Here is a 24,503-nt window from a genome sequence, read left to right as displayed (position 1 = left end):
GTTTCGGCCCTGAGTTGTTAATTTCCAGCCCTAAAGTGGCCATGTCTGCTAAAAACAGCGCAGTGTCAGTGTTTTTTTCATCTTCGCTATGTATGTTAAAGTCCCCAAGAAGGAGAAAATACTTAGAAGCGATAAAATGAGGGGTGATCCTTTCAATCAATTATAAGGAGAAATCCTTTAGAGGCCCTGGAGGGCTATATACTAGAGCACACTTCCAGTGATCCTGGGGAGAGAATTCAAGTCTAAAGACACAGATCTTAGTTGAATTATCTAGGAAAGTGTCTATTATCGTAGCCACTAGGGATGATTTGAAGACAATCGCAACCCCTCCACCTACTTTGCTATCCCTATTTAGATGTAGAATGCGGTACTGTTCTGGAAGGGCCAAAGCTTGTATTGCAATTTTTGTCTTTTGCCAAGGTATTTTACTAAGCTGTTTTTCCTTTGTTGCTCTTATTTATTTTAATTTATAAATGTTGGGTTTGCTTTTGAAAATTCCTGCTTTTGGTGCTTAAGAACTAAATTATGTGAATCTGTGCCTCTGATCCTGTGATCAGAAAAGCAACCATGTGTTGCTCACTGCGGTGAGGAGTAGAAATAGTCAAGCGTTTGTGGAATGGGTTTTTCATCTTCCTGAGACACCTTGGGAGAGCAGCAGGTTGTTGCTCATTGGGTATAAGACGCCACTCTTTTTACAGTGCTGGGGTATAGAGTTTCTCATGTTTGAGATTTCTGGGAGTGTGAGGCTCTTGTTAGTTCCTCACAGGAATTGACCGTGACTGTGTATTTTGTGTGTTAGATTGGGTCACTGTTAGAGGCAGTTGTCAGAGTGTGGGCTGTGAGTGATAGTTTACTGAATGTTGTTTCTTAAAGATGGCAGGTTTGAGGCTGTTGCTGCCAGGGTATGAGGAGAAACTGCTAGTGACAGTTGTTAGTGTGGTCTGTTGTTGGCGTTTTGAATGAAGTTGCAGATGTAGACGGTTGTAAGTGTGACACTGTTGATGATAGGTTATAGGGAGTTAACCGTAAGAGGTGTGTGGAGCTAATGCTGTTGTGTTACAGGTTGTCATTGTAGAGATGGTTTTCGAAGTGGGTCTGTTGCTGGTTGTTTATAGGTTTTCCTTCTAGGGATGACTGTTAGTGTAGGACAAATGTTAAAAGCCATTAATGTTAGGCAACGTTGTTAGTATGGTATTATGCAATTGGCTTAAAGAGTGTCATTGCGAGAGATGCTATCTTGTGTGCCCTAGTTGCTGGATTGCTTCTCTAGAGACTCTTTATGCACCTCCTGAACAATTCACCTCTTTTTCCTTGACTGTTTCCATAGCAACAGGAGCAGGACCCGACCAACCTGTACATCTCAAACCTGCCGGTGACGATGGACGAACAAGAGCTAGAGGCAATGCTCAAGCCATTCGGACAGGTCATCTCCACGCGGATCCTGCGGGATGCCAACGGGACCAGCCGAGGCGTGGGATTCGCAAGGTCAGGCTGATATTTCATCCAGATTCATTTATGGGAAGAGGGTGCTTGGTATAATATCGCAAGGGAGTTAAAATTGCCGACCCACTGTAAGGATTCGTCAGATGATAGCTCTTTTACTGGAAGTTTATAGGGGATGTTCTAAATGGTAACAGTAGTGTTGATACATACAAACCACAGAAACCAAAGTACTCATTAATTTCCATGTGCAAGACCGTGACTTCCCAAAACTCGACTGCAGGCTTCCACCATAATCTTGCACTACCCCCTTCTCTATAGACATAACCGACTGAGATGTGAGGATGACTTTTGCAAATGTCATTGCCACTGTACCCCTTTGGCCAGCTGTAACTCACCTGTTGAATCGTATTGTAATCGAATTTATATAGCACATAACCCCTGACGAGGCATTGAAACACTTTACTCCGGGCAGCACGCTGCTCCGGGAATACAATGTTAGTGGTTAGTCAGTGTTTAATGATTATAATTGGTTCTTTGAATTAATCTTGTGCTCTCAAGGAAACCATTCCATGCATTTACAGAAGTTTTTTTGTTGGAGGATGGAATTAATAGGACTTAGGTGTGATAATTAGTGGGGCTATTTGGAACATGTAAATGAGCTAGAGGGATTAAGGGGTATTATTTACAAAGGAGTTGATTATGATCTTTGAAAAGAGGTGTGGGCAATGTGTAGAATTCTTTTTCCCTGATGAAGGGTCTTATAACCCAAAATGCATTGGGTCCCCTTCGATTGAATGACACATACAATGTTTTGAGTATATAGTCTCAAACATTTGAAGGCTATTATGTTTGTATTGGTGACATTCTTGTGATGTAAATATTTGGTTTGCACATAACTTATCTGACAAAAGTCATCAAATGAAAGAATCTTTTCGAATCACAAATGCACACTTTGTTTAATTGTTGATATAATAGACTGAAAATATCTTTACTTCAAAAAGAAACCCTAGGGACAACACGTAGTGTGCTGTGAGTTAAAACGGCAGGGCTCCGCTTTTCTTTTCAGTGTAATTTAGTCCACAGGGCTACGGGCAGGCCTTTAAGCCCATAGCCGCCTGCATTGTTACAAAATATGTTATCACACCAAAAACCTTTGAATATAATTTCTATATCAGGTGTACAGGTTGGAACCCATTCAATACCAATGTGTAGAAATGCCATAATAGAGATTAAGGCAATAAAAAATGACACCTACTGCACAAAATATATTTTACATGTAGGCTTGAAAACTGCACATCATAGCATACCTATGGTTCAGCCTGGTCAACATTCCTCTGACCATAGCACAAATAGGCATCCTACACATTTTACACCGCCACCAATTGTAGAGGTGCTCCACCCATTAAGCAGTACAAACCCTTGATGCCAACGTTGACTCCCACTTGACCCCCACCCAACCATTTGCAATTGAGGGTTTAGTTTGCAGTCTTTTTTCATAACCTAGTCACTCTCACCCCGTGGCCCACAACACAGGCACTCGCCCCCATGCATCTGTCAGTGGATGTCCATCAATGTGGTGAAATTCCTTCTATGAAGGAATCACAGTCCAGATACCAGGACTCCCATCCACAAAGAAGCCAGGAATCGCGCAAGCTCTGATTCCCTATACCTTCAGTATGCTTGCCTCTTAAAAACTGCCAGCCAATCGAGGAAAGAGAGAAAATGAGTGCTTCAACTCGACATGAACAAAATCTAAGTTTCAATACAAGTTTTTAAGCATAAACAGTACAGGCAGTACTATCACAATGTTAACCTTGTCTACAAAGGATATCTCACACACTATCCTGTCTCGTTTGCGAGGCAGAAAAGCTCACCCGTTACACAGAATAGTTTCATCACACTGCCTCCAGAAAGAACTTTTAAAGATAATTTGTGAGCTAAGAAACAGCATGAACCTATAAAACCCTACCATCACACGCCTTATGCAACATGTACAAGCACAAACTTGAGAGTGATGCATACAAGAGTGCAGGTCACTATCCACACAACAAGTGCCACCCAACCAGAACCATTCTACTATGGACAGACGGTGTGGGAGATAGATATCCTTTGGCCTCTGGTCTCCATCCCAGGCTGCCTAGCGCTGAACGTATGGAGTAGTGTAAGTGCAAACACTAAATCCTGCAATGTGCAAGGTCTTGTTGACATTCTGTTGTCAAATTGTTGAATTATTTTAAAACCATGTAAACACAACTGTCCGGTCCAGAATCTGACCCATGACTTTATGCTACTGTTTGAGCCCAGTCGATATTTTTCCATATATTTTTACTTATTTTGAGATTTTGGTTTCTTTCCACAGTTTCTGGACCTTGCCCCCTCGCTAATATATCACACATTGTCCATTGGACTGAATGGCTTACAAGCTTGACTCTGCACCTTTACTCCACTCCTCCTCCCAGGGGTTGCATCTCAAAATTAAGGTGAAGGTTGGAAAGGTTAGAGTGTCTTTACCATTTGGGCATGGAGGACTTCCTCCCCTTCTTTTTCCTTTACCTCTCCTCTGCCCCTCCGTCCTTCCAGAGGGTTCCTGAATGGTAGCATGCCAGCAGGTTGTTCTCGAGAGGCCCTAACCGACCATCTATAGGAGTGTCTGTTCCCTTGAGTTGCCTCTTCATTGCCTCTAGGGAATTTCATAAACCCGCATGTTGGTGGTGCCTTTTGATTTCTTTGGGCTGTGCTTCCTCCACTTTTCGGTGGATGTCTTCTTCAGACTTTGATGCTAATCTGGTCTTGCAGGCCACACCACCACCCAAACTAGTAGGTAATATCACCCCAATCGTGCTACTGTTGTTCGATTAAGAACTTAATGTAAACGGATCTTGAAGCGTGCCATAATCATAGAGCGTCAAGTTTGCCACAAGGTAACCACATGTCAAGACATCATGTACCTCACCCAACTCTTCCAACATATGTCATACTACAGCCACACACCTCTCCAACCAAACATACAGGCCTGCCTGTAATCACTGCGGACAGTCAGAATTGTACAGTGACACATTAGGGGCAAGTGTGCTCTGTACATTTGCTCCATAACATAATATATACCCATTCAATACTGGTTTCAGTTCTCCCTTTCTCTCTCATCCAATGACTGCAACTAATCATCTCCAGTAGGGTTGTTCACTTCACCACCAATCCATGCCCACCCTCACTGTTCAACAAGCTCATGACATTAAACAATGCTGCAACAATTTCTGTCTTTCAGCACCCAACAAAAATGTAGATTTCCACGGGTAAAGTTCAAGCAGCTTAACCCAAGAAGTACAGATCATACAGCTCCCTTACCAACATCCAACTCATTCCTTACTAAACTCTGAAAATCACGGCTTAAAACAAAGATTTAGGAGATTGTTGAATCTCACAAATCACTAGATAAGTCCATTCTCTTCGACTACCTCAAGAAAACCACAAATGCTGACAGAGGCAGTAGTACTTGGCTTTTTGAATCTCCAAGCATCTGGCGACACCATCAAGTACTCAATACGAACTGACTGCCAATGCGACATGGAAGTCCAAGAAAGTACCGTGGACTAGATGTACTTGTTCTTCAGATAGACGGCTAAATAGTCTACTTCGTCTTCTTCTCACCAAGCCCCCCATACTCTTATGCAGAGTCCTACCAGACTGCACACAGACCATCCTCTTGTTTAATGCACCGCTCACGCCTCTGTCATCTGCCATCTACTCTTTTGGACTTGCCTGCAGCAACTATGCAGACAACCCAAAAATCATAAAAAATCAGTAATTCTCATTTCACATATACCAACGTCACTGCAGATGCTCGGTTATAGTTGACCACTGGATGTTCCATCACCAATTTAAAATAAACTAACACAAAATAGAAATACTACTGTGTGGGAACTAATCTCTGATTTCATGGTACCTCCCTAGGCCATAACGCTTTGTTTTCTGCCTCCATACCTACTCCATCCCAAGAAAGTAAATAATTGGGGCATATACAGGAACTCGACCTACCCCTGACATCACCATACCTCAAAACAACTCTGTAGCAAAAGTATTCTTCTTCTGCCCGGTAATACTTACAAAACCAGTTCATTCCTGACTTTCTAATCTAGAGTAGTCACAGTACTCTCACAACTACTCTCTGCCAGCATACTCTAGGCAAGCATTCCAGAATGTCTACTACACAGAGTCCATTAATGAAATGGGTTAACCCAAACGATCTAGGACCTGGGTATGTAACGATATTATAAGACAATGGACCAAAGACTATTATTTCACAGTGTCACAATTAGTCAACAATTTCAAACTTCATTGGTAGAGTATAATAATTTACTCTTGATCAATAGATTAGACAATCTCACAACGCAACAGCAAAACAGATATTCAGTGGTGATTTATTCATTTTTCTACCACTATTGAATGATGTAAATGATTATTACAATACATCTAGGTCATATTGGTTGCCTCAAGAGGAGCGTGCAAAAATAGAAAGATGTGATAAAGTTCAGTGATAAGAAAAGAAAGGAATTGGCAAAGAATTGCAAAGATATGTGACATAAAAACACAGTTATTTTATTATACACAAGGATCCATAATCATCCCTATACTAGGACCTGGCCTTTCATCAATCCAACCTTAATTGTAAATTCATTCGGAAACCTATGTATTTGATGGTTATGGTGCACAAGAGAGTAACAATATATAGGTCCAGGTCAAGGTTAAATGAGCGTCGACGTTTCGACTCAACTTCGTGCCTCACGGTGAGTTAAGCCTGGGCCTTGCGAGTCTTCATCAGGACTGTAACGGGCAACCATATACCGTTGGGTGACCCTACGGAACAAAGACATAGTCTAAGGATGCTGTTGCCAAATAAAGCAGTTTAAGTCAAATGAAAAACCGAGGGTCAGTGGCTTACCCTAACGGTGAGGAAGATTCAGCTATGTTTTTCTTTTTTATATTTTCTTGATCAATAAATGAAGGGTCCTCCTAAAAAACAATATAGTTTCATGAGGACCTAAAAAATCCAACAAAGGCCTCATACCATGTGTGGAGGAAGGATGAGAAAGATTTGAGAGATTACCTTGTTGTTCGTGTGTCAGACGAAGGAATCGCTCTGAAGTTATTCAGTCAGAGGTTTTTCTTGCATAGACAATCCCTATGGAAGGAACCAGTATGTTCAAATATCCAGAATCACTACCACTGATTATCCCACTGACAACAATAATCATAGTAAAGGTACCTGTATTTGTCAGTGGTGTCAAGTAGTCAAAATCATAATTATCTCGAGGGGAGCAGTTAATGCAAAGTGTCCCTTCCAGCTAGTGCCGATCGTGTCTTTATGGTTCTTTGTAATTAAATCGCTGAAAAGGGGAGGTGCCTCAATGAGATTACGATACTGTAAACACATCCCAGTGTAAATAATGGTGGCACAATTAAAATCATACTGCTTACCTAATTTTTGTCAAAGAATCCAAAACAGGGGGGGTGGGGGGGGGGGGGGGGCGTTAATTCAGAGTGTCCCTTCCGGCTAAGGACGATTGTGTCTTTTTGGTGGATCGCTGAAATGGGAAAGTGCCTCAATAAGATTACAGTACATCATTAAGGATTCTCAAAAAATGGATTAGAGTACTTAGTCTTAGCGCTTACCTAATTTGGATGATATCTCGGGCATAACCAGCGTCTCGCGTACTCAGTCCCGAGTAGGGTCGCGGTGTTGATACACGCGGAAGACTACATAGATGTAGTCCAACATAGAAAAGGGACTGTCATATCGCGGTATAGCAGAGTGTAAACTGCCGCCATATTAGAGCGGTGAGTTACCTTCTAAAACCACATTCGATTTGTGGGAACACAAATGTAATAATATAACACTGGATCTTTTTTAATTAAAAAGTGGGGTGAGTTATATTCCGCTCGATTTGTGGGGCCAGAATGTAATAATATAACACTGGATCGTTTCTATTAATTAGAAGTGGATCATTTCTATTAATTCAAAATTGAAGGGCTGGGCCCTCGATATTGAGGAACCTACTGATACCTGATTCTGAAGCAACACAACACTATGTTGATAACAAGGCATTCTCAAAACCTCCAAATAAGTTGGGCATACAATTGTAGTTGGATGTTAGATAAAACAAAACATAATTTTGTTACAAACATAAATGAACAACAAATTTACATTACATTACAATATCAAATCATGCAGACGGTCAAGTACATTTAAGCCGGCAATATGATTAAACAATCAGGAGGGACACTTGTCTATTGATCTCCTCCATTTCGTTCAATCCTGTCTGTACAGTATTCAGAAGGTGTATCCACATGCACTCTCTTTTATTCAGAATGGCATCCAAATCCCCTCCTCTGGGGTTGGATCTCACTTTTTCAATGACCCACCATTGAAAACTGTTGGGGTCATGTTTAAATCTAATGAAGTGGTCCACTAAGGGTGCCCCCTGTGTTTTGCAATGTATTCTGCTCGCATGTTGGAGGATGCGGCATTTGATTTTTTGGATCGTCTGGCCCACATATAGAAACCCACAAGGGCACTTGATGACATAAATCACCCCGTGGTGTTGCAATTGCTGTGATTCTTAAGGGTGTAAGTAAGGTCATTGTGTGTAAAGCTAGTACATTCCAAGGTGAGTGGACAAGCTTTGCAGCCACCACACTTTGTATGTCCTGACACAGGTTGAAGACCCCATAAGGTAGTTTGGCTATTTTGTTGTGGGGAGGTCAGAAGGGATTTAACCAGATGGTCCCTGATGTTTTTACCTTTCCTGAATGCATGTAGCGGAGGGGGCATTCCCCCCAATTCCTCTTTAACCAGATGCCAGTGACGGTTTATCACCTTCTTTATTGCACTGCTTTTGGTGTTAAAGGTAGTCACACACACTAGGCGTTCAGCACTTTTTTCTTTTAGTTGTACATTCAAAAGATGTTCCTGATGGTTATGCCACGCATGTTTACAAGCTTTCTTTAGTAGTCGTGGTGGGTAACCTCGTTCAATCAATCTACCAACCAACAGAGAAGATTCTTCAAAGTAATCTTTCTTTTTCTTGCAGTTCCTCCGCAACCTCAGAAATTGGCCAAATGGCAAATTGTCTCTGAGGTTGCGAGGAGGATGACTCGTTTATCTTAGGAGAGTATTCCTCTCACTGGTTTTTCTATACAAACTTGTGTATAGAGTACCCGCTTCTGCCTTAATCTGGATATCTAGGAAGTTGATAGACCTGTTATCAGATTCTAATGTAAACTGAATGTCTTCAGAGCGGTCATTGAGCCAACCATGAAACATTGACAATACCTCCTTGTTTCCCTCCCATATTAACAGGACATCATCATTGTATCGGGCCCACAAGGAAATGTGGTTCCGATACAGGTTGATTTGGTTGAGGACAAATTCACGTTCGAATTCGCTCAGGAAGATTATCGCCAGATTTGGCGCAAAACTTGCCCTCATAGCTACACCACTTGTCTGAATGTAATATTTATTTTGGAACATAAAAAAGTTTTTGGTCATTGCTATGGTGAGAAGATTGATAATGAACTCAGTAGAAACTCTGTGGGGTGCCGGTCTCTGGTTTAAAATTCTCTCCATACATACCAAGGCAGACTGCTGGGGAATGTTAGTATAAAGGGACGTGATGTCCATGGTGACTAACAGGGAGGTGGTATGGTCATAAGTACGTCCATCTACCAGTTGGATAGTTTGAGTGGTATCTCGTAAATATGTAGGTGTGAATGTGGCTATGGGTTTTAAAAAGACGTCTATATATTTACACAGAGGTTCCAACAAAGAACCACACCCCAAAATAATTGGGCGACCAGGTGGATCGGTCATCCGTTTATGTACTTTAGGGAGTGTGTATATAGTTGGCATACGTGGATGTTTGTTGTTCAAAAACGCATGTTCTAGCTTACTTATCAGCCCATCGTCCAAGGCTGTTTTAGTGATGGTTTTTTCTTTGGTAGGGTCTTTTTTTAAAAGGGCATAAGCTGGGAGAGTATCTCATCTTTGTATTTGTCAGTGCTTTGGACAACTATTGCTCCACCCTTGTCCGCGGGTTTTATTACTATATTCCCATTGTTCTTCAGGGCATATAGGGCTTCCTTTTCTTCTTTGCTCATATTGTAGGGAACATACTGCCGACTAGCAAGTGTAATGTCAATGTCTCGTAGGACTACTTGTTCAAAAGCTAATAATTTATGGTCCAGCATATGAACCGGAGGGTTGAACCTAGATGGAGGTCTCAAACCACTACCTGAAAAAACAGGATTATAGGGGGTTTTCAGAAAATAATGTTTTAATCGCACTTTTCTGAAAAATTGGTGTAGTTCGATTTTCAAATTGAAGTTGTTGGGCATAGATGTGGGCACAACTGATAATCCCTTTGATAGAACGCCATGTTCCAAAAGTGTTAGCTTATTGTCCGACAGATTGATAACAGGGTTATCTTTTTGATGGACTACTATCTGTAATGCTTCTGTCGTGTTTGGATTTCTCTGTGATATTCTTGCTGATTTTGGGGCTGTTTCTTCCCACTCCCTGTTCCTTGAGTCCAGGTGACACCACGTGCTCCCCTGGGCCTGCCCCAAGGGCGCCCTCTGCCACGAGGACTCCACCATTGGTCCTGACCTAAAAAAGGTTGATGTTCAGAATAATTCTGAGCAAAGTTGTTGGGATGCCCACTCGTGCTGGTGCTCGGGCGTTCAGAGTCACTGTCCGAGCTGCTGCCAAACGAAGAGCCAGAGAAAGTGTTATATTTCTTATAGCCCCCTCTTCCTCTGCTAGATAGACCCCCTCTTTGGTCTCTTACATAATACCCCTCTTGGAGATAGGCATAGGTGTTCTTTTTATCGTATACTTGAATGTCCCTTGTGACCTTGTCCAGTTTTGTACCCTGGGTATAGATGTCAAATTCTCGTATAGTTTTTTTCTAATCTTTCCAGGGCCTCTTTTGCATTTATCAAGGCTTTGTCGTCGATAATCTCCTTTCTTAAATCTGCTATTTCCCTAGTAAGGCGTTCTACCTCCTCTACAGCTGTTTCAGTGCCCAAGACCATCCAATGTCTTGAGCAGGTGTTTGACACAAAGCTAAAGTTTTCTTTAAATTTAGGATTTTCTAGGAAAATAGCTGGCTCATTCCGGACTTGTAGGCCAGTTGGAATAACGTTGGACCTTAAATATTTGGCTAATGTATGGCCATGTAAACGAGTTCTTATAAGCTTTTTTTGTAGTCGTTCTAATTCCAAGATTTTGTTATTTAAGGACAAATCACTACTCGTGGTTTTATCCGCCAAAAAAGTACCTCCTCCCTCTTCCTGAAGGAGTAGACCTCTAACGTTAGAGGTCTACTCGCCACTGCGGAAGGTCTTAACTGCCGATCGTGAGACTCATACCACGGTTTTGGCTCTTTCAATTGCGGCTACTACTAAAGCTTATATTTCTGTAATACTGAGTGACTAGTATTACCAATTCAGATCTCCTAGATTCAAGAGAAAATAATCATTCATTTTGGAGACCAGTGGCAACTTGTGCCCAGTTACCTCAAGGGGCTTTCTTTTTGAAAAAACAATATTCCTGATGATGGTCTCATAGATGACAACAAGGAAGACCGAAACGTCGACCAATAACATCATCTCCACAGCCTGTGTGCATTGGAAGAAACCTTTTTGCATTTATGAACTGGTTTTTCCTTATCAATTTACGGAGTTGATGTCTTGTTATGAATTGATCTGTGAATTCATATGTACAGCCTTTCATGACTTTTATATCTTGATTAATTTCTATACATCCCCATGATTTGCTCAAAATACAAGTTTTTGGGAATATAATTAGTTTGTTGTGTGCTTTTTAAGTTCATATTCTCCTACTTTTTCACTTCATTGAATGTATGATTGTGAACAAAATTGAAATACATTGGTTATCCTATGGATACAGTCAGGTTCAATTGACTCACGAATCCTGGAAATAATCTTCTTTAATCACATATACCCAGTCTAAGAAAGAAAATCCCTTGTAGGCACCTTTTACCTCAATCATTTACCCTGCCCAAGCCTACAAGGGTTTATTGGGTCTCCCCAAGTATATCTATATTGATCCTTACGTAGGCACTGTCACCTACAGTTATGTTACCAACATTCATGATGTAATTTAAACTGTCATCAGTTACAGTGGATGAATTCGAGGCTAGAGTTAGCTGAATTGTTCCTTTAAGGACAGATATATTGTAGTGGTGTTGACACAAAGGTAAAATGCATGTATGTAGTGATATGGCGACATGTATGCGTCAGTTTAAGTGGTAAGAATGCAGACGCAGTGGCATAGATCAGTAAAAGAGTGCTGGCTCCTCCTGAGGCTGAGAGAAGAGCCGCCACCTCCTGCTCTGTACTCTTCCCCCCTGTCCCTGCTCCTGGCAGAGATGGCAGGGTGAACCCGTAGCCCTCCCTCCCGCCTGTCTGGCTGCCTCCAGAGGGTTGTGTTCCAGGAAAGGGAGGTGCTAATCAACGAGGGGAACCCCCGGGACAGAGCCCAGGCAAACAGCAGCTAAAAGTGCAGCCAGAAGGAGCCGAGCCAGGAGAACGAACACTCCAGGGTGGGAGTAGAGAGAGAGGACAGATGCATTGAGAGACGAGAAGAGAAAATGGTGGAAGGGGGCAGCAAGAAAGATAGTGAGAGAGATGGGAAGATAATGATACCAGAGAGGAAGTATTAGAGGGAAAGAAAGGAGTGAGGGAGCGAGAGAGAGAAAGAAAGAGAAGGAGAACAGGGCTAAGCAGAGTAACAAAAATGGGAGAATGGACATGGAGGTGGAGAGGGAGACTGTAAGAGGAGGTGTGGGGCATGGGTGGCAGAGGAGAGGGTGAGATAAGTTAATGGTGAGTAAAGAGGGAGGGAAGGGAGATACATTGGGAGAGAGGTGAGAAGTAGGAAATGGGTTTGAGGAGAGATATGAGGAGGGAGATGAGGGAACGATGGGAAGTAAAAAGGGGCATGTATAGTGGTGCAGAGTAAATTGGCATACAGCGCAGTGGCATACAGTGCTTGGGTTTTGAGTAAAGTGATGTAGAGTGCATTGGCGTAGAGTGGAATGGTTCAGGTAGAGTGCAGAGGTGTAGAGTGCAGTGGATGTCTTGCTGTAGAGTAGATTAGAGTGAGGTAGAGTGAAGTGATGCAGAGTAGAGTGGTGTGGAATGTAGTCGTGTAGAGTGTATTGGTGTAGAGTGCAGTAGAGCGGTGTTGAGTAGTGCATAGTAGAATGCAGGGGCATACAGTGCCATGACATAGAGTGCAATGGTGCAGAGTAGAGTGGCGTAGAGTGAAGTCTGGCAGAGTAGAGTGACGTAGAGTGCAGGGGTGAAGAGTAGAATGGTGCACAGTAGAGTGGTGTCGAGAGCAATGGCATAGAGTGCAGTGGTGCAGAGTAGAATGGAGTGACACAGAGATGTAGAAAGCAATGGTGTAGAGTGGCTCAGCTTTCAGTGGCATTGAGTGCAGTTGCGTAGAGTATAGTGATGAGGAATGCAGTGGTTCTGTGTAGTTGGCTTGGATTGCAGTGGTGTAGCGTGCATTTGTTTTTAGTAAAGTGGTCTAGAGTGCATTGGTGGAGAGTGCAGTGATTTAGAGTAGAGTGCTGTAGAGAGCAGTGGTGCAGAGTAGAGTTGTGTAAAGTAGTGTGGAGTGGCGCAGCGTAGATTGCAGGGCTTAGAGTGCAGTAAAGTGGAGTGCAGAGTGGCACAGAGTGGAGTGGAGTAGAGTGGCATAGAGTGTAGCGGCATAAAGAGCAGCGGTGTAGAATAGATTATTTTAGAGTGGAGTGAAGTGGCCTAGAGTGGAGTGGTAAAGAGTATTTATTTATTTATTTATTTATTTTAAGAGTTTTATATAGCGCTGGCTAGACCCGGAGGTATCAGAGCTCTTTACATGATGTTCCACAAAATTACAAGATTACATCAGTTCCAATTTACATCAGTTGCTAGACAAACAATTACAAGAGCATAGAAAACGAGATAAGTGAAGTGTAGCAGGGAAGGGGGTAAGGGTAAAGGGGTGGGAGGGAGATACGGCAGAAAGACGAAGGGAAGTCTGCCCAAAGTCCGGCTGGGTAGGTGACGGTCGAGGGGGAAGTCCCAAAACCCATCTCCTCTATAGCTATCAGGTAGCTCATCGGGCTTTGGCCAAATAGCTAGGTCCCAATGGGAAACATTTAAAGAAAATGGAGGGCAAAGTAAGTTGAGCGTAGAGGGGAGGGGACAGGGAAAGTGAGAAAGGGAGGATAGGGGAAGAGACAACAAGGAGAGACGAAATGAAGTCTGTCTAAAGGCCGACTGGGTAGGTGACGACCAAGGAGGGAGTCCACGGCCCATCTCCCCTATAGCTAAACCAAGTAGCTCCATCGGGCATCAGACAAAATAGTTCAGTCTCAATACATTGAGAGAGGAGAGAAGGAGAGACATAAATAGAGGGAGGATGCAGGAAGAGACGACAGGAGAGACGAAAGGAAGTCTGGCTAAAGACCGACTGGGTAGGTGACGTCCAAGGAGGGAATCCCCGGCCTGGCTCCCCTATAGCTAAACCAGGTAGCTCCATCGGGCATCAGACAAAATAGCTAGATCTCAAATGATGCAGGAAAATTCACAGGTAAACAGGGTGGGTACTAGGGCCAGGACAGGTGGGGGCAGAGGTCAGAAGCAGGAAAGTGGAGAGGAGTAGAGTGGGGAGGGGTAGGGGTAGGGGTAGGGGGTATAACGTGCAGTGGCATAGAGAAGTTGCATAGGCTGCAATGATGTAGAGTACAGTGGTGCAGAGTAGAATAGAGTTGCGTGGAGACGTAGGGAGCAATGGCGTAGATTGGCGTAGCTTTCAGAGGCACTGAGTGCAGTTGCGTAGAGTATAGTGACGAGGAACGTACTGGCGCTGTGTAGTTGGCTTTGATTGAAGTGGTGTAGAGTGCATTTGTTTTTGGTAAAGTGGTCTTGAATACATTGGTGGAGAGTGCACTGATTTAGAGTAGAGTGGCGTAGAGAGCAGTGGTGCAGAGTAGAGTTGGGTAAAATAGAGTAGAGTGGCGCAGTGTAGATTGCAGGGCTTAGAGTGCAGTGGCATAAAGTGGAGAGTGGAGTAGAGTGGCATAGAGTGAAACGGCATAAAGTGCAGTGGTGTAGAATAGATTATTTTAGAGTGGCGTGAAGTGGCCTAGAGTGAAGTGGTAAAGAGTAGAGTGCATTGGCATAGTGCGCAGTGGCATAGAGAAGTTGCATAGGCTGCAATGATGTAGAGTGCAGTGGTCCAGAGTAGAGTGCATTGACATAGAGTGCAGTGTTTCCGAGTAGAGAGGCATAGAGGGGAGTGTCTTAGAGCAGAGTGCTGCAGGGTAGGGTGAAGTGGCCTAGACTGGGGTGGTGTAGGTTGCAGTGGTGCATTGTGGAGTAAAGTGAGGTAAAGTGCATCAGCATAGAGTAGAGTGGTACAGAGTAGAGTAGAGAGGCATAGAGTGCAGTGGCATAGATTGGAGTGAAACAGAGTATAGTGGCATAGTGTGTAGTGGCATATAGTGACGTAGAGTGACGCAGGGTAGAGTGCAGTGGCACAGAGTTGAGTAGCGTAGAGTTCAGTGGCATAGTGTTCATTGGTGGAGAGTGCAGTGTTGAAAAGTAAAATGCCATAGAGTGAAGTGGTGTAGAGTAGAGTGGTATATAGAAGAGTGTCGTAGAGTGCATTGGTGTAGAATAGAGTGTTGCAGAGTAGAGTCGCGTAGAGATCAGTGGCAGAGAGTCAGAGAGTACATTGGTGCAGAGTAGAATGGAAGGGTGTAGAGTGCTGTGGTGTAGAGTGTTTCAGAATAGTGTATAATGATGCACAGTGCAGTGGTGCATAGTAGAGTGGCATGGAGTGTACTGGTTTTGAGTAAAGTGGTGTAGAGTGCATTGGCGTAGAGGGCAGAGGCATAAAATGCAGTTGTTATATTAAAGTGCAGTGGCATAGGGTAGAGTAGTAGGGAGTAGAGTGGCACAGAGTGGAGTGGGGCAGCTTAGATTGCTGCGGCATAGAGTTGAGTGGAATAGAGTAGGTTGTTTCAGAGTATAGTGAAGTAGCCTAGAGATGCGTGATGAACAGTGTAGTATAGTGGTGCAGGGTACAGTGTAATGGTGTAGAGTGGCGTTGAGTGCAGTGGTGCAAAGTAAATTAGAGTGGCATACAGTGGATTGTTATGCACTGCCATAGAGGAGTGATACAAAGTGGAGAGCATTGGTGTAGAGTGCAGTGGTGCAGAGTAGAGTGTAGTGTGGAGTGGCATAGTGTAGAGTAGTGCAGGGTAGAGTGTGGTGGTGTGGAGTGTGCAGAGTAGAATGGAGTAGGGTAAAGTGGAATATGCATGGTGTGGTAGTGCACTGCCAATATAGACAACACATCTTCAATTGAAATGACCATTACATTTGCACAGACATACAGTTTTACTGGTAAAAGTATACAGCTCACAAACTATAATGTCCGAAACTGTCATCACCTAGTGTATTGATTTGTTTTGATCATATTAAAATATCTGTTTCCACCTCGCTTGAGAATTTCAAAAAATTTGCTTTATTTGTGCTCTCCTAATTCTGATATATTTAGAAATATCTGCAAAGTTCATTTTCAGACATTTACATTTTCTGTGCTAGAAAAAATAACATTGTGCAGCCTTCCACTAGCACACACTTAGTAGTCAGCATGATTGTCATATAAATCCCCTCACTTTGAAGTCAGAGAAAGAAAAGTAAACACCAGCCTCTCTTGGAAAACAGAGCCTAACATTGGATCTCTATCTTTAACCCCTTGCATGCTGGTGACGAACCCCAGCCGTCACGCTCCACGGTGCTCGTGTGCTGATGACGGCTGGGGTTCGTCACGGCCCCGCCCTGTTCATTTGTTTACCGCACAGCGGCGGAAACGGGCCAGCAGCGAAGGGGTTAAATGTATATGAAATGTGATGAGATAAAAACAAGATTTAAAGACTTGTTTACAGGAAGGGAGTGCTGGCAGCATGACTTTTTCCATAAAACTGTTCTTTGCCGAAAGGAGGGAGGCATTAGCAGTCATCCCGTTAATAGAGCTCTTTCGCAAAAATGGCACAGCTGACTCAAACTGGAAGCACTGCAACAGCAAACCGAGGAAAGACCCGGGCAATGCAGAAGAGGGTTTTACTGTTGACAGAACACATCCCAGAAGAGGAAAAACACTTGCAGACGATATCGGCCACTACTTTAGTGACTGTTACAAGGAGTTTAAACAGCAGCTAGTAAATGACAGAATTAGGAATTAGGAAACAGAAAAGACGGGTTTGCAACAAGAGAAAAAATTAAGTCAATACCACCAAAAGGAGCCTCTGTGAAATGCTGTTTTGCCAGATAGCCAAGCATCTCTGCAAGGATTTTCCCCCTTTACCAATGGGCCATAGATGTGTGTGTAATGATTGCACAGTGTTCTCCCACGCCACCACACGCACATACAACCACGACACTGGCAACTGATGGACATATTGATATATCTTTATCAAAGACTGCTCAGCGTAATCAGTCCCGGACACGGTTCTAGCCTTGAACTGATGATTCGAAGGCTGCAGAATATGAACATTTTCTTTTAAGCTGCTCAGATGAACATTTCTTTAAGGACTTCCAGCCTCTCACCGTGCGATCACACCCCACTAGTATAATTTATTTTTAAATGCTCTTAACATCTGTGTAAAAATGTGTTCTTGTTCCCCACTGTTTCTAGGCTGCTTCCTATTATGTTGATTTGATGGATTTTATCCAAAGTAATCGTATTCAATTGGGTGCCCCTCAGCCCGCGGTGCTGGGGGTCTAATGCTGGCTGTGCTGGGGAAGGGTGCACCGTGTCAGTGATGCTGTTTTCTGAACTCTTCTTTTATAGAATGGAATCGACAGAGAAATGTGAAGCTATAATTGCGCACTTTAATGGAAAATATATCAAGACCCTTCCAGGCGTCCCAGGTAAAGCATGGGCGTCTACTGCACCCTCCCTACGGCCAGACCACCCTACGCTGCTCCTCCTTTCTTCCAGCGGTAACCCATCCCTTCTGCCTCCACACCAGAGGTGTCTTTTTCCTCTCCCACCTGACTTTACTCTACTATTCCTTTCCCTTCCCTTTGCTATCCTCCGCCACCCTTCTTCCATTGGTCTCTTCCCCCTTCCACAGCTGTTTCGCATGTCATTCATTAGTAACACATTCTGTTTGACCTCTTGCAGCGCCCCCGGATCCCTTGCTGTGCAAGTTTGCTGATGGGGGGCAGAAAAAACGTCAAAATCAGGGCAAATACCTCCAGAACGGGCGAGCGTGGTCAAGGGATGGAGAGACGGTAAGTCCACCTGAGGGCCTGGTTAAAAGACAGAGAGCTGAGGGGAACCATGAACGTCAATTCACTAAAATGTCAGGGATAGTGGAAGTGACATCACACGCCCTTGACTTTCAATTTAATTAACACGCACACACATGCTTACACATATCCTCATATTCACACTTACGCATACTCTCTTGCTCACCTGCAAGCTCTCACCCAACATGCATTTCAAGGCATTTTTTTGCACTTACTTTCACTGCTAGGTAATATCACGGTATGCAACCTTTACAACGCAACTTTTACTACGCAGTGCTGTTACAACGCATGTATTACAACGAAAACCATTACAACGCATTACACTGGGGGGCGCTCTAGGATAAGGAATAGTTTTAATTTACTATCCAACACCTTCCCTAGTGTCCACGGGGACTGGAGTTGGAATAGTAAATTAAACTATTCACTATCCAGCACCCCCAAGTGTAATGCGTTGCAAATGTTTTCGTTGTAATACTTGCGTTGTAACAGCATGCGTGGTAAAAGCATGCGTTGTAACGTCATACATCCAATATCACAGTCCAGCTAACTGTGCTCCATTTTTTGTTACTCTAATAGTGAATAGTGTTTTATTATTAGAACACAAAGCAAGTTGAGCCCCAACCGGCGCCTGTAGTGAGATGGGTTGGTGGTTACTGGGCCGGTCTTGAGATGAAAAAGGAAAACATGTGAAAGGAAAAGTAGACATCATGAGGCAGAAAAAGAGCTATGCAGGAGAAGACAAAGAAAGCATGTCAAGAGGGGAGAGATTATCTTCAACTGCATCTAAACTGTTTGAGTTCTGAACCTCTTTTGATATGTCAGTGTTCGCACTAAGAGTCGGTCGCAGAGCTAGGGTGACCATAAGGTCCCACAGTGTGTCCTAGCGCAGCGGCATGGCTTGCATCTATTAGACCACAGAGGAGCAGCGCTGAAGTGCGAGGGCCAAGTAGACCCCTGCATTGAGACAGGATTCCACCTGGGCGGGAGGCACCTCTTCTATCCCTCATTCACTGACTTAGAGACCATAGGTTATGTGTCTGTCTTCTAGCGCGCCTAAACCAGGGGCCTTTTTCCTCAGATATACAGTGCCTGAAAGCCTGAGCTCACATCAGTGGGCCCAGTTGTACTTAAAGCAAACCTTCCTTTAATTTGCACTCTCCATCTAGCAAAACTGGCATTCTCACCAGGCACTTGAATTTAATATGCAAATCATTAGCCACAAAAACACAGCAATGAGCCCTACAAGACTGCACTTCACACATACTGTACACCACACACTCTGCAACCCGCAGCATGAATCCAATTACATTAAAAGAACCACAATAAAGCCAAGCAGAAGCCTTGGTTGAAGATTGATTAAAGGATATTTCTAGAGCGCACTTATGCCCAGGGCTTTATGTGGGCTAGGTCCTGCCGGTGCTCAGTTTTAAAAAGCAGGAGCTGAGACAGGTCCCTATCAGCCTCTCCATTTTCGCCCTCTCCCGCGGAGAAAAAACATAAATCTTAACTCTGCTGCAGTGCCACCCTTCCCTGCCTTTGATGTAACTTCAAAGAGACTCTTTATAGTTCTTTCAGCCTCATCATTTAAGAGCTGAAGCTTTTTCAATATTAATTACTACCAAGCCATAGTTGTTGCCTGTTGATCTTATGCAAATAACAACCATTAACAAATCCAATAGTCCTGGCTTTTTGTAGGTGTAATGTGACTTGTCGTATTATATGTCTGAATGCAATGACGGAAGCAGCAGTGGCACACTATACTAAGCACAGATTTTCAGTTTGTGTTTTTAAGCCCCACTCTTAACTACATCGGTCACACCCATTTGAGAGAACCCCTCCCCCATTATTTCATCCCACTTAATGCCCTGCTTATACCTGACAAGTCGCCGTGGCCCCTTACTGCAGGCCACAGAAATGTGAAATGGAAATGCTCTAATTTGCCGCGGTTAGTCCACGAACTGTGATTTGGTTGGCACCACTGTACGGGAGCTTAAAAAAATTATGCCCAGAACATATCTGCATAATCCAAAGCTAAGTGTTCTTCATGTGAAAGCCATTGAGAGCAAAGTGTGACTTCCTGGCATCATATGGGGCCTCAGCCCACCTCTCCAGTAGAGTGGTCCTCACTCAAGCAGTGCAGATTGGAAAGAATATGTAGTGAGTTTTTGTTCGCAGATTGACAGAAGAAGTCAGCATCCATCGTACAGACAAGATTCCAGAAGAAGGCGCAAAATCTGTCAACATCCATTCTGATGCACATCATGTAAAAACTCCAAAACCCTGAAGTTGCACAGAACACATCCATTCCTAGGCAAATATGCAAGCAGTTAGAGAGCGATTTCCACTATCACTCAAACACTCACACCCCCTTTTAAACGGGGAAAGCATACTTGCCCGATGAAGACATACGCAGATATGCAGGGAAGGGGACATTATAGAAAACCCTCCCAAAGAATTAACAGGGGACGTCAAGGGACTTAGCACATTCAAACTCAATCACACTATGGGGCTCTGGTACCCTCCTTCATACCTCACCTTGGCCCTTGACAGGCCCAATGGATCACTGTGAGGTCAAAAAAGAAGTGTTGTTTCTTAGGCATTGTGGTATACCTTCAACAGGACAGCTCCTTTTGTACATCACCTCTAACCTCCTCTGTCTCTTCTCCTTCCAGGGTGGCATGACCTTGACGTACGACCCCACGACGGCCTTGCAGAATGGGTGAGTGCCCTAACCGCCACTACTTGCTTCATGTGCCCATTTGTATGTTCTATTGGTGCTTCTGATTCTACATTCTCTGGGATCTGTCTGTAGAAGTCCCTTTTTCTGCCGCCCAGTAGCAGACAGTGAGAGGCATTCTGTATTCAAATGATATTATTGAGTCAAATGAGTTATGTTGTAAAATCACTTGAAAGAGACTGTGGAGTGAAGGGAGTGACACTGTGTGGTAAAGTGAGAACCTGTTGTCAAATAGGTGGCACTTTGAGGCCAAGTGAGTCATGCTCTGACCCCCCCACAGCTGAACCAGTCCCTTTCTCTTTCTGTTGGGTGTATACTGTCGGTCCTTAATGTTGATACCTTCCTGAATTAGATTCTTCATTTTTGATCATTTTCTTCATCTAGGACGAATTAGGCATGTATCAATGTTATGGTTTATCATTTAATAGAGCATTACATGCAGCCTGACATGCCCCTTGACGTTTAACAAAACAAACCCATTGAATATCTGAAGAACTACAGGAGGACGAGACATCGGCCGGTCATGCACTGATCGCAGCAGCAGTCTTTCACACTTGTAGTCTTGCCCATTTTACCAACTTGTCTGATCTATACATAGGGTAAGATAGGCCTTAGCAGAGAAACAAACAAGTAGCAGGAGCCATTCCGTGATTAAGGTGTGCTATGCTGCTGGATTTCACAACATTCTGAAGGGTGGATTGAACTTCAAGCGTAAAGGGAGACCTTCACAATTTTCGTGGTCAGGAAGTGGTTTTAAGATCATATCCAGAGCCTTTACCACAGATTATTTCAATATTCTGTCCAAATAAAGCACACGAAGTACCAGTTTTCTTTATGAATCTACACATTTCAGTAGAGCATAGTCTGAGCAACTGAGGTGCTATGAAATCTGAACCATGTCTTGTTGTGTTTGGCCAGGCAGAACCATTATAAGGGCAGGATTATTAAGGTGGACAATAGAATGTTTCAAGCGGTTACATCAATTATCAGTGAAAGACGTCGAGACGGGACTAGAGCCAGAGTTTTTGCTTCTCTAGGAAAAAATGTGTTTATTATTTGGTTTACTCAAACAGTTGCCACATGACTTCGTGCCAAAACAATTAGACAAATAGCACAATTTGGAATAAAGTAAGCAAGTAAGATAAACTTTAGAAACAGACAGATGGGCTTGATGACAGAACAAACTCTTAAAACACGACTTGTTAACCAACCTTAAGGAGCTCGAGGCATACTTTCACAGCACATTATTGTTTCGACTCAAAATCCAAACAAGAGGGGGCAGCGCCTGCCTTTCTAAAACAGATAGTAGTTGGTAATGTATGCCACTCAAATGAATCTGTAATAGATTCACATTGCAAAGATACACAAGTTCCTTACTTGTGTTACTAGTTTTGCTTCTTCATTTCCTGTATTGAGTCGCATGCAATCGCCCACTTCACCCAGAGGATTAAGAGATTATCAAACCTAAATAATAATCAAATAAAGATTTGGTATAAAAGGGATTTTGAAATGGCGCAGAGATGGGGGATATTGTGGGTTTATGTTCAACTCCATAGTAGCATCCCATTACAGACACCCTGAGTGGACATCTGAATGTTTACATATTATTCCAGATCTGACCATGAGAAGATAATAAACTGTATGTGAATCTATACGTGAGTCAATGCTGCAAAACTATATATGCTATCAATGTACATGCATACACTTAAGGCAGGCTTGTGATTGTTTTAAAATAAGTTATTAGAGCATGAATATCTCTCTTGCAGGTTCTATGGATCCCCGTACAACCTCACCCCAAACCGTATGATTGCACAGACAGCACTCTCACCCTACCTTCCTACCCCGGTGTCTTCCTACCAGGTAAGGTATCCCTCTGCTTGGCCAGTGAATTGTCCAGGGAGCCCTCCACCACGTGGGCAAACCCTCAACTACAGACAGGCTGTGCACCAAGGTAATCAGAGGTCACATAATTAGCGAACATGGGTTGCACAAAAAACACAAACTTTAAATAATATAACAAGCAACAGCCATTCACCAGAACTCAGAGGCTTGACAAACCGTAAAAAAGGTGTGCTCTGACCTTAATGACAAATACATCACTGGTAAGACCTGCTCTGTCTTGACTTCACCATCATAACTGAGCAATAATTGTTACTTTTCATTGGCTGTTTTACTGTTTCTGATTTGCATCCACAAGGTTCGACTTATTCAGACACCTGCGAAGTCCTCTGTAGTTATTTGGACATGATTTTTTAATGAGTGCGATAAGTCAGTCAGACCATGATTTGAGGAACTGTACTGAGCAAAGTGCCAGGCTGAAGACTTTCAGGCCTGCCCAGGGGCATCTAGGGGGCTGTTTTCCACCATTTCATGCAGTATCGTGCTTCATTCAATACTATGTTTCATTTTTCATTCTCACTTGCTGCTCTGTTATTGTCTAGAGGAAGTCAAGAGGGTTTTGATACATTTTAATTGTATCTTTTACTTTGTGCAATCTGTCAGTGGTGTGCATCTGGTCTGTTCACTTTTCCCTGGTTTGTCGAGATTGGAGACGTGCTCTTTCCAGCCATTCCCAGTGAATTCTCGCTTCTGTAGACACTCTTTTGGTCAGTGCTTAATTTGTAAAAGAATCAGGGAAGGGGCCCAAAGTTTTGTTCAGAGACCCGCAGCTGGCGCTACTGAAGGTCTGGGTGCGGAATACCAAGGCTGCGTAGTCTTGATTCCACCTTATGTTTTTTTCATCCATACCAGACACTCCCTGCCACTTTATCTCAACCGTGCAGGTTCTTTTTCATCCCTGCTTTTTTGTGTTTGTCCCTATTTTTAGTTTGTTCTCTTGCTCCTTCATTCGCCCATTTGTGTTTTTCTCTCTCTTTTTCTGGATCAAAGTTTGTTGAGGAACAATAAGTAGCTATTCCCAAAAACGGGTGCCGGTGGACCCTACCTGCAAGCACTGGCTCAAATCAGGCACTGCCTTTGGTCATTGTATACCAAAGTAAATTTTCATGTGCTTTAGACATTTTTTTGATTTCATGTCAGTGCCTTGAGTCTGTCTCTCGTGCATTCTCTCGCCTTATTTTGTCTCTTGTTCTCTTATTTACGCTCTGCTGTCGCCTTCACTCTGTTTCCCATTCTCTCTGTCTTTCCCTGTTCCCTTTTTCAATGAGGATGAATGAATGAATAATGAACTTGTAAACCGAACCTCTTATTTCTCGCCGTTTAGGTTCACAATCCTTCTTGGATGCATCACCAGTCATACCTCATGCAGCCTACGGTAAGTGTCCCATTCCCACCCTGCAGATTCACCTTGTGGCCTTCTCCAACTCATTAGCCACTTCCGCAGCTACTGGACTCCTTTCACACCACCTCTCACTCTTTGGCACTCTTGTCTCTTTTGACTTGCAGGGGGCAGTCCTGACACCCACCATGGACCACACCATCTCCATCCAGCCCACTTCGATGATGGGACCCCTGACTCAGCAGCTCGGCCACTTATCGCTCGGCAGCACTGGCACAGTAAGGGACATCCTCAAGTTGTCTTGCTCTTTCTGCAGCATGCTCCCACCCCCAAAAGAGTGGGAAATAGGAACGCTATGAAAATAAAATGGGCCTCCTTTAGACAGTAGAGCCATTAAGACAGGGCTGCGGATAGAAGTAGAACGGCACCATCTTCCTCCTACCCGATCACACATCTACACCAGCTCCCAGGTCTGTTGAAGACTCATGCATGGGTCCTAAAGCAGTCAACTAACGTGATAAAATATAGCCGTCAAAATTCATGCCACGTGGTGTGCAACATAAGCCACACATACATCACAGTGAGTCTCAATTGCAATCTGCAGTGCACACTAACCGTACTGAGATGTGCATTCTATAGCATGCGTGCACGTCTTGAGTTATTGAGTAAACCTGCGTGGCGATG

The 24,503-nt window shown here is 43.5% G+C and overlaps 1 protein-coding gene across 5 annotated transcripts in view; it reads left to right on the top strand.

The window, feature by feature from the left end:
• RBMS2 (RNA binding motif single stranded interacting protein 2) overlaps nt 1–24,503 on the top strand; it is a 285,759-nt gene that overhangs the window by 234,627 nt on the left and 26,629 nt on the right. For 4 of the 5 annotated variants that reach the window (XM_086959473.1, XM_086959498.1, XM_086959507.1 and 1 more), the window contains exons 5-11: nt 1,328–1,485; nt 17,381–17,460; nt 17,717–17,826; nt 20,517–20,563; nt 22,348–22,441; nt 23,805–23,855; nt 23,987–24,097. In XM_086959473.1, coding sequence (XP_086815599.1) covers nt 1,328–1,485; nt 17,381–17,460; nt 17,717–17,826; nt 20,517–20,563; nt 22,348–22,441; nt 23,805–23,855; nt 23,987–24,097 — 651 coding nt within the window. The remainder of the gene's footprint in view (nt 1–1,327; nt 1,486–17,380; nt 17,461–17,716; nt 17,827–20,516; nt 20,564–22,347; nt 22,442–23,804; nt 23,856–23,986; nt 24,098–24,503) is intronic. The other variant, XM_086959490.1, reaches the window with a different exon arrangement.

The sequence above is a fragment of the Lissotriton vulgaris genome, chromosome 1_1 (genome assembly GCF_964263255.1).
Source record: "Lissotriton vulgaris chromosome 1_1, aLisVul1.2, whole genome shotgun sequence".
Lineage (NCBI taxonomy): Eukaryota > Metazoa > Chordata > Amphibia > Caudata > Salamandridae > Lissotriton > Lissotriton vulgaris.
Note: the sequence above shows the minus strand (reverse complement) of the source record. Positions and strands in the feature narration are given on the sequence as shown.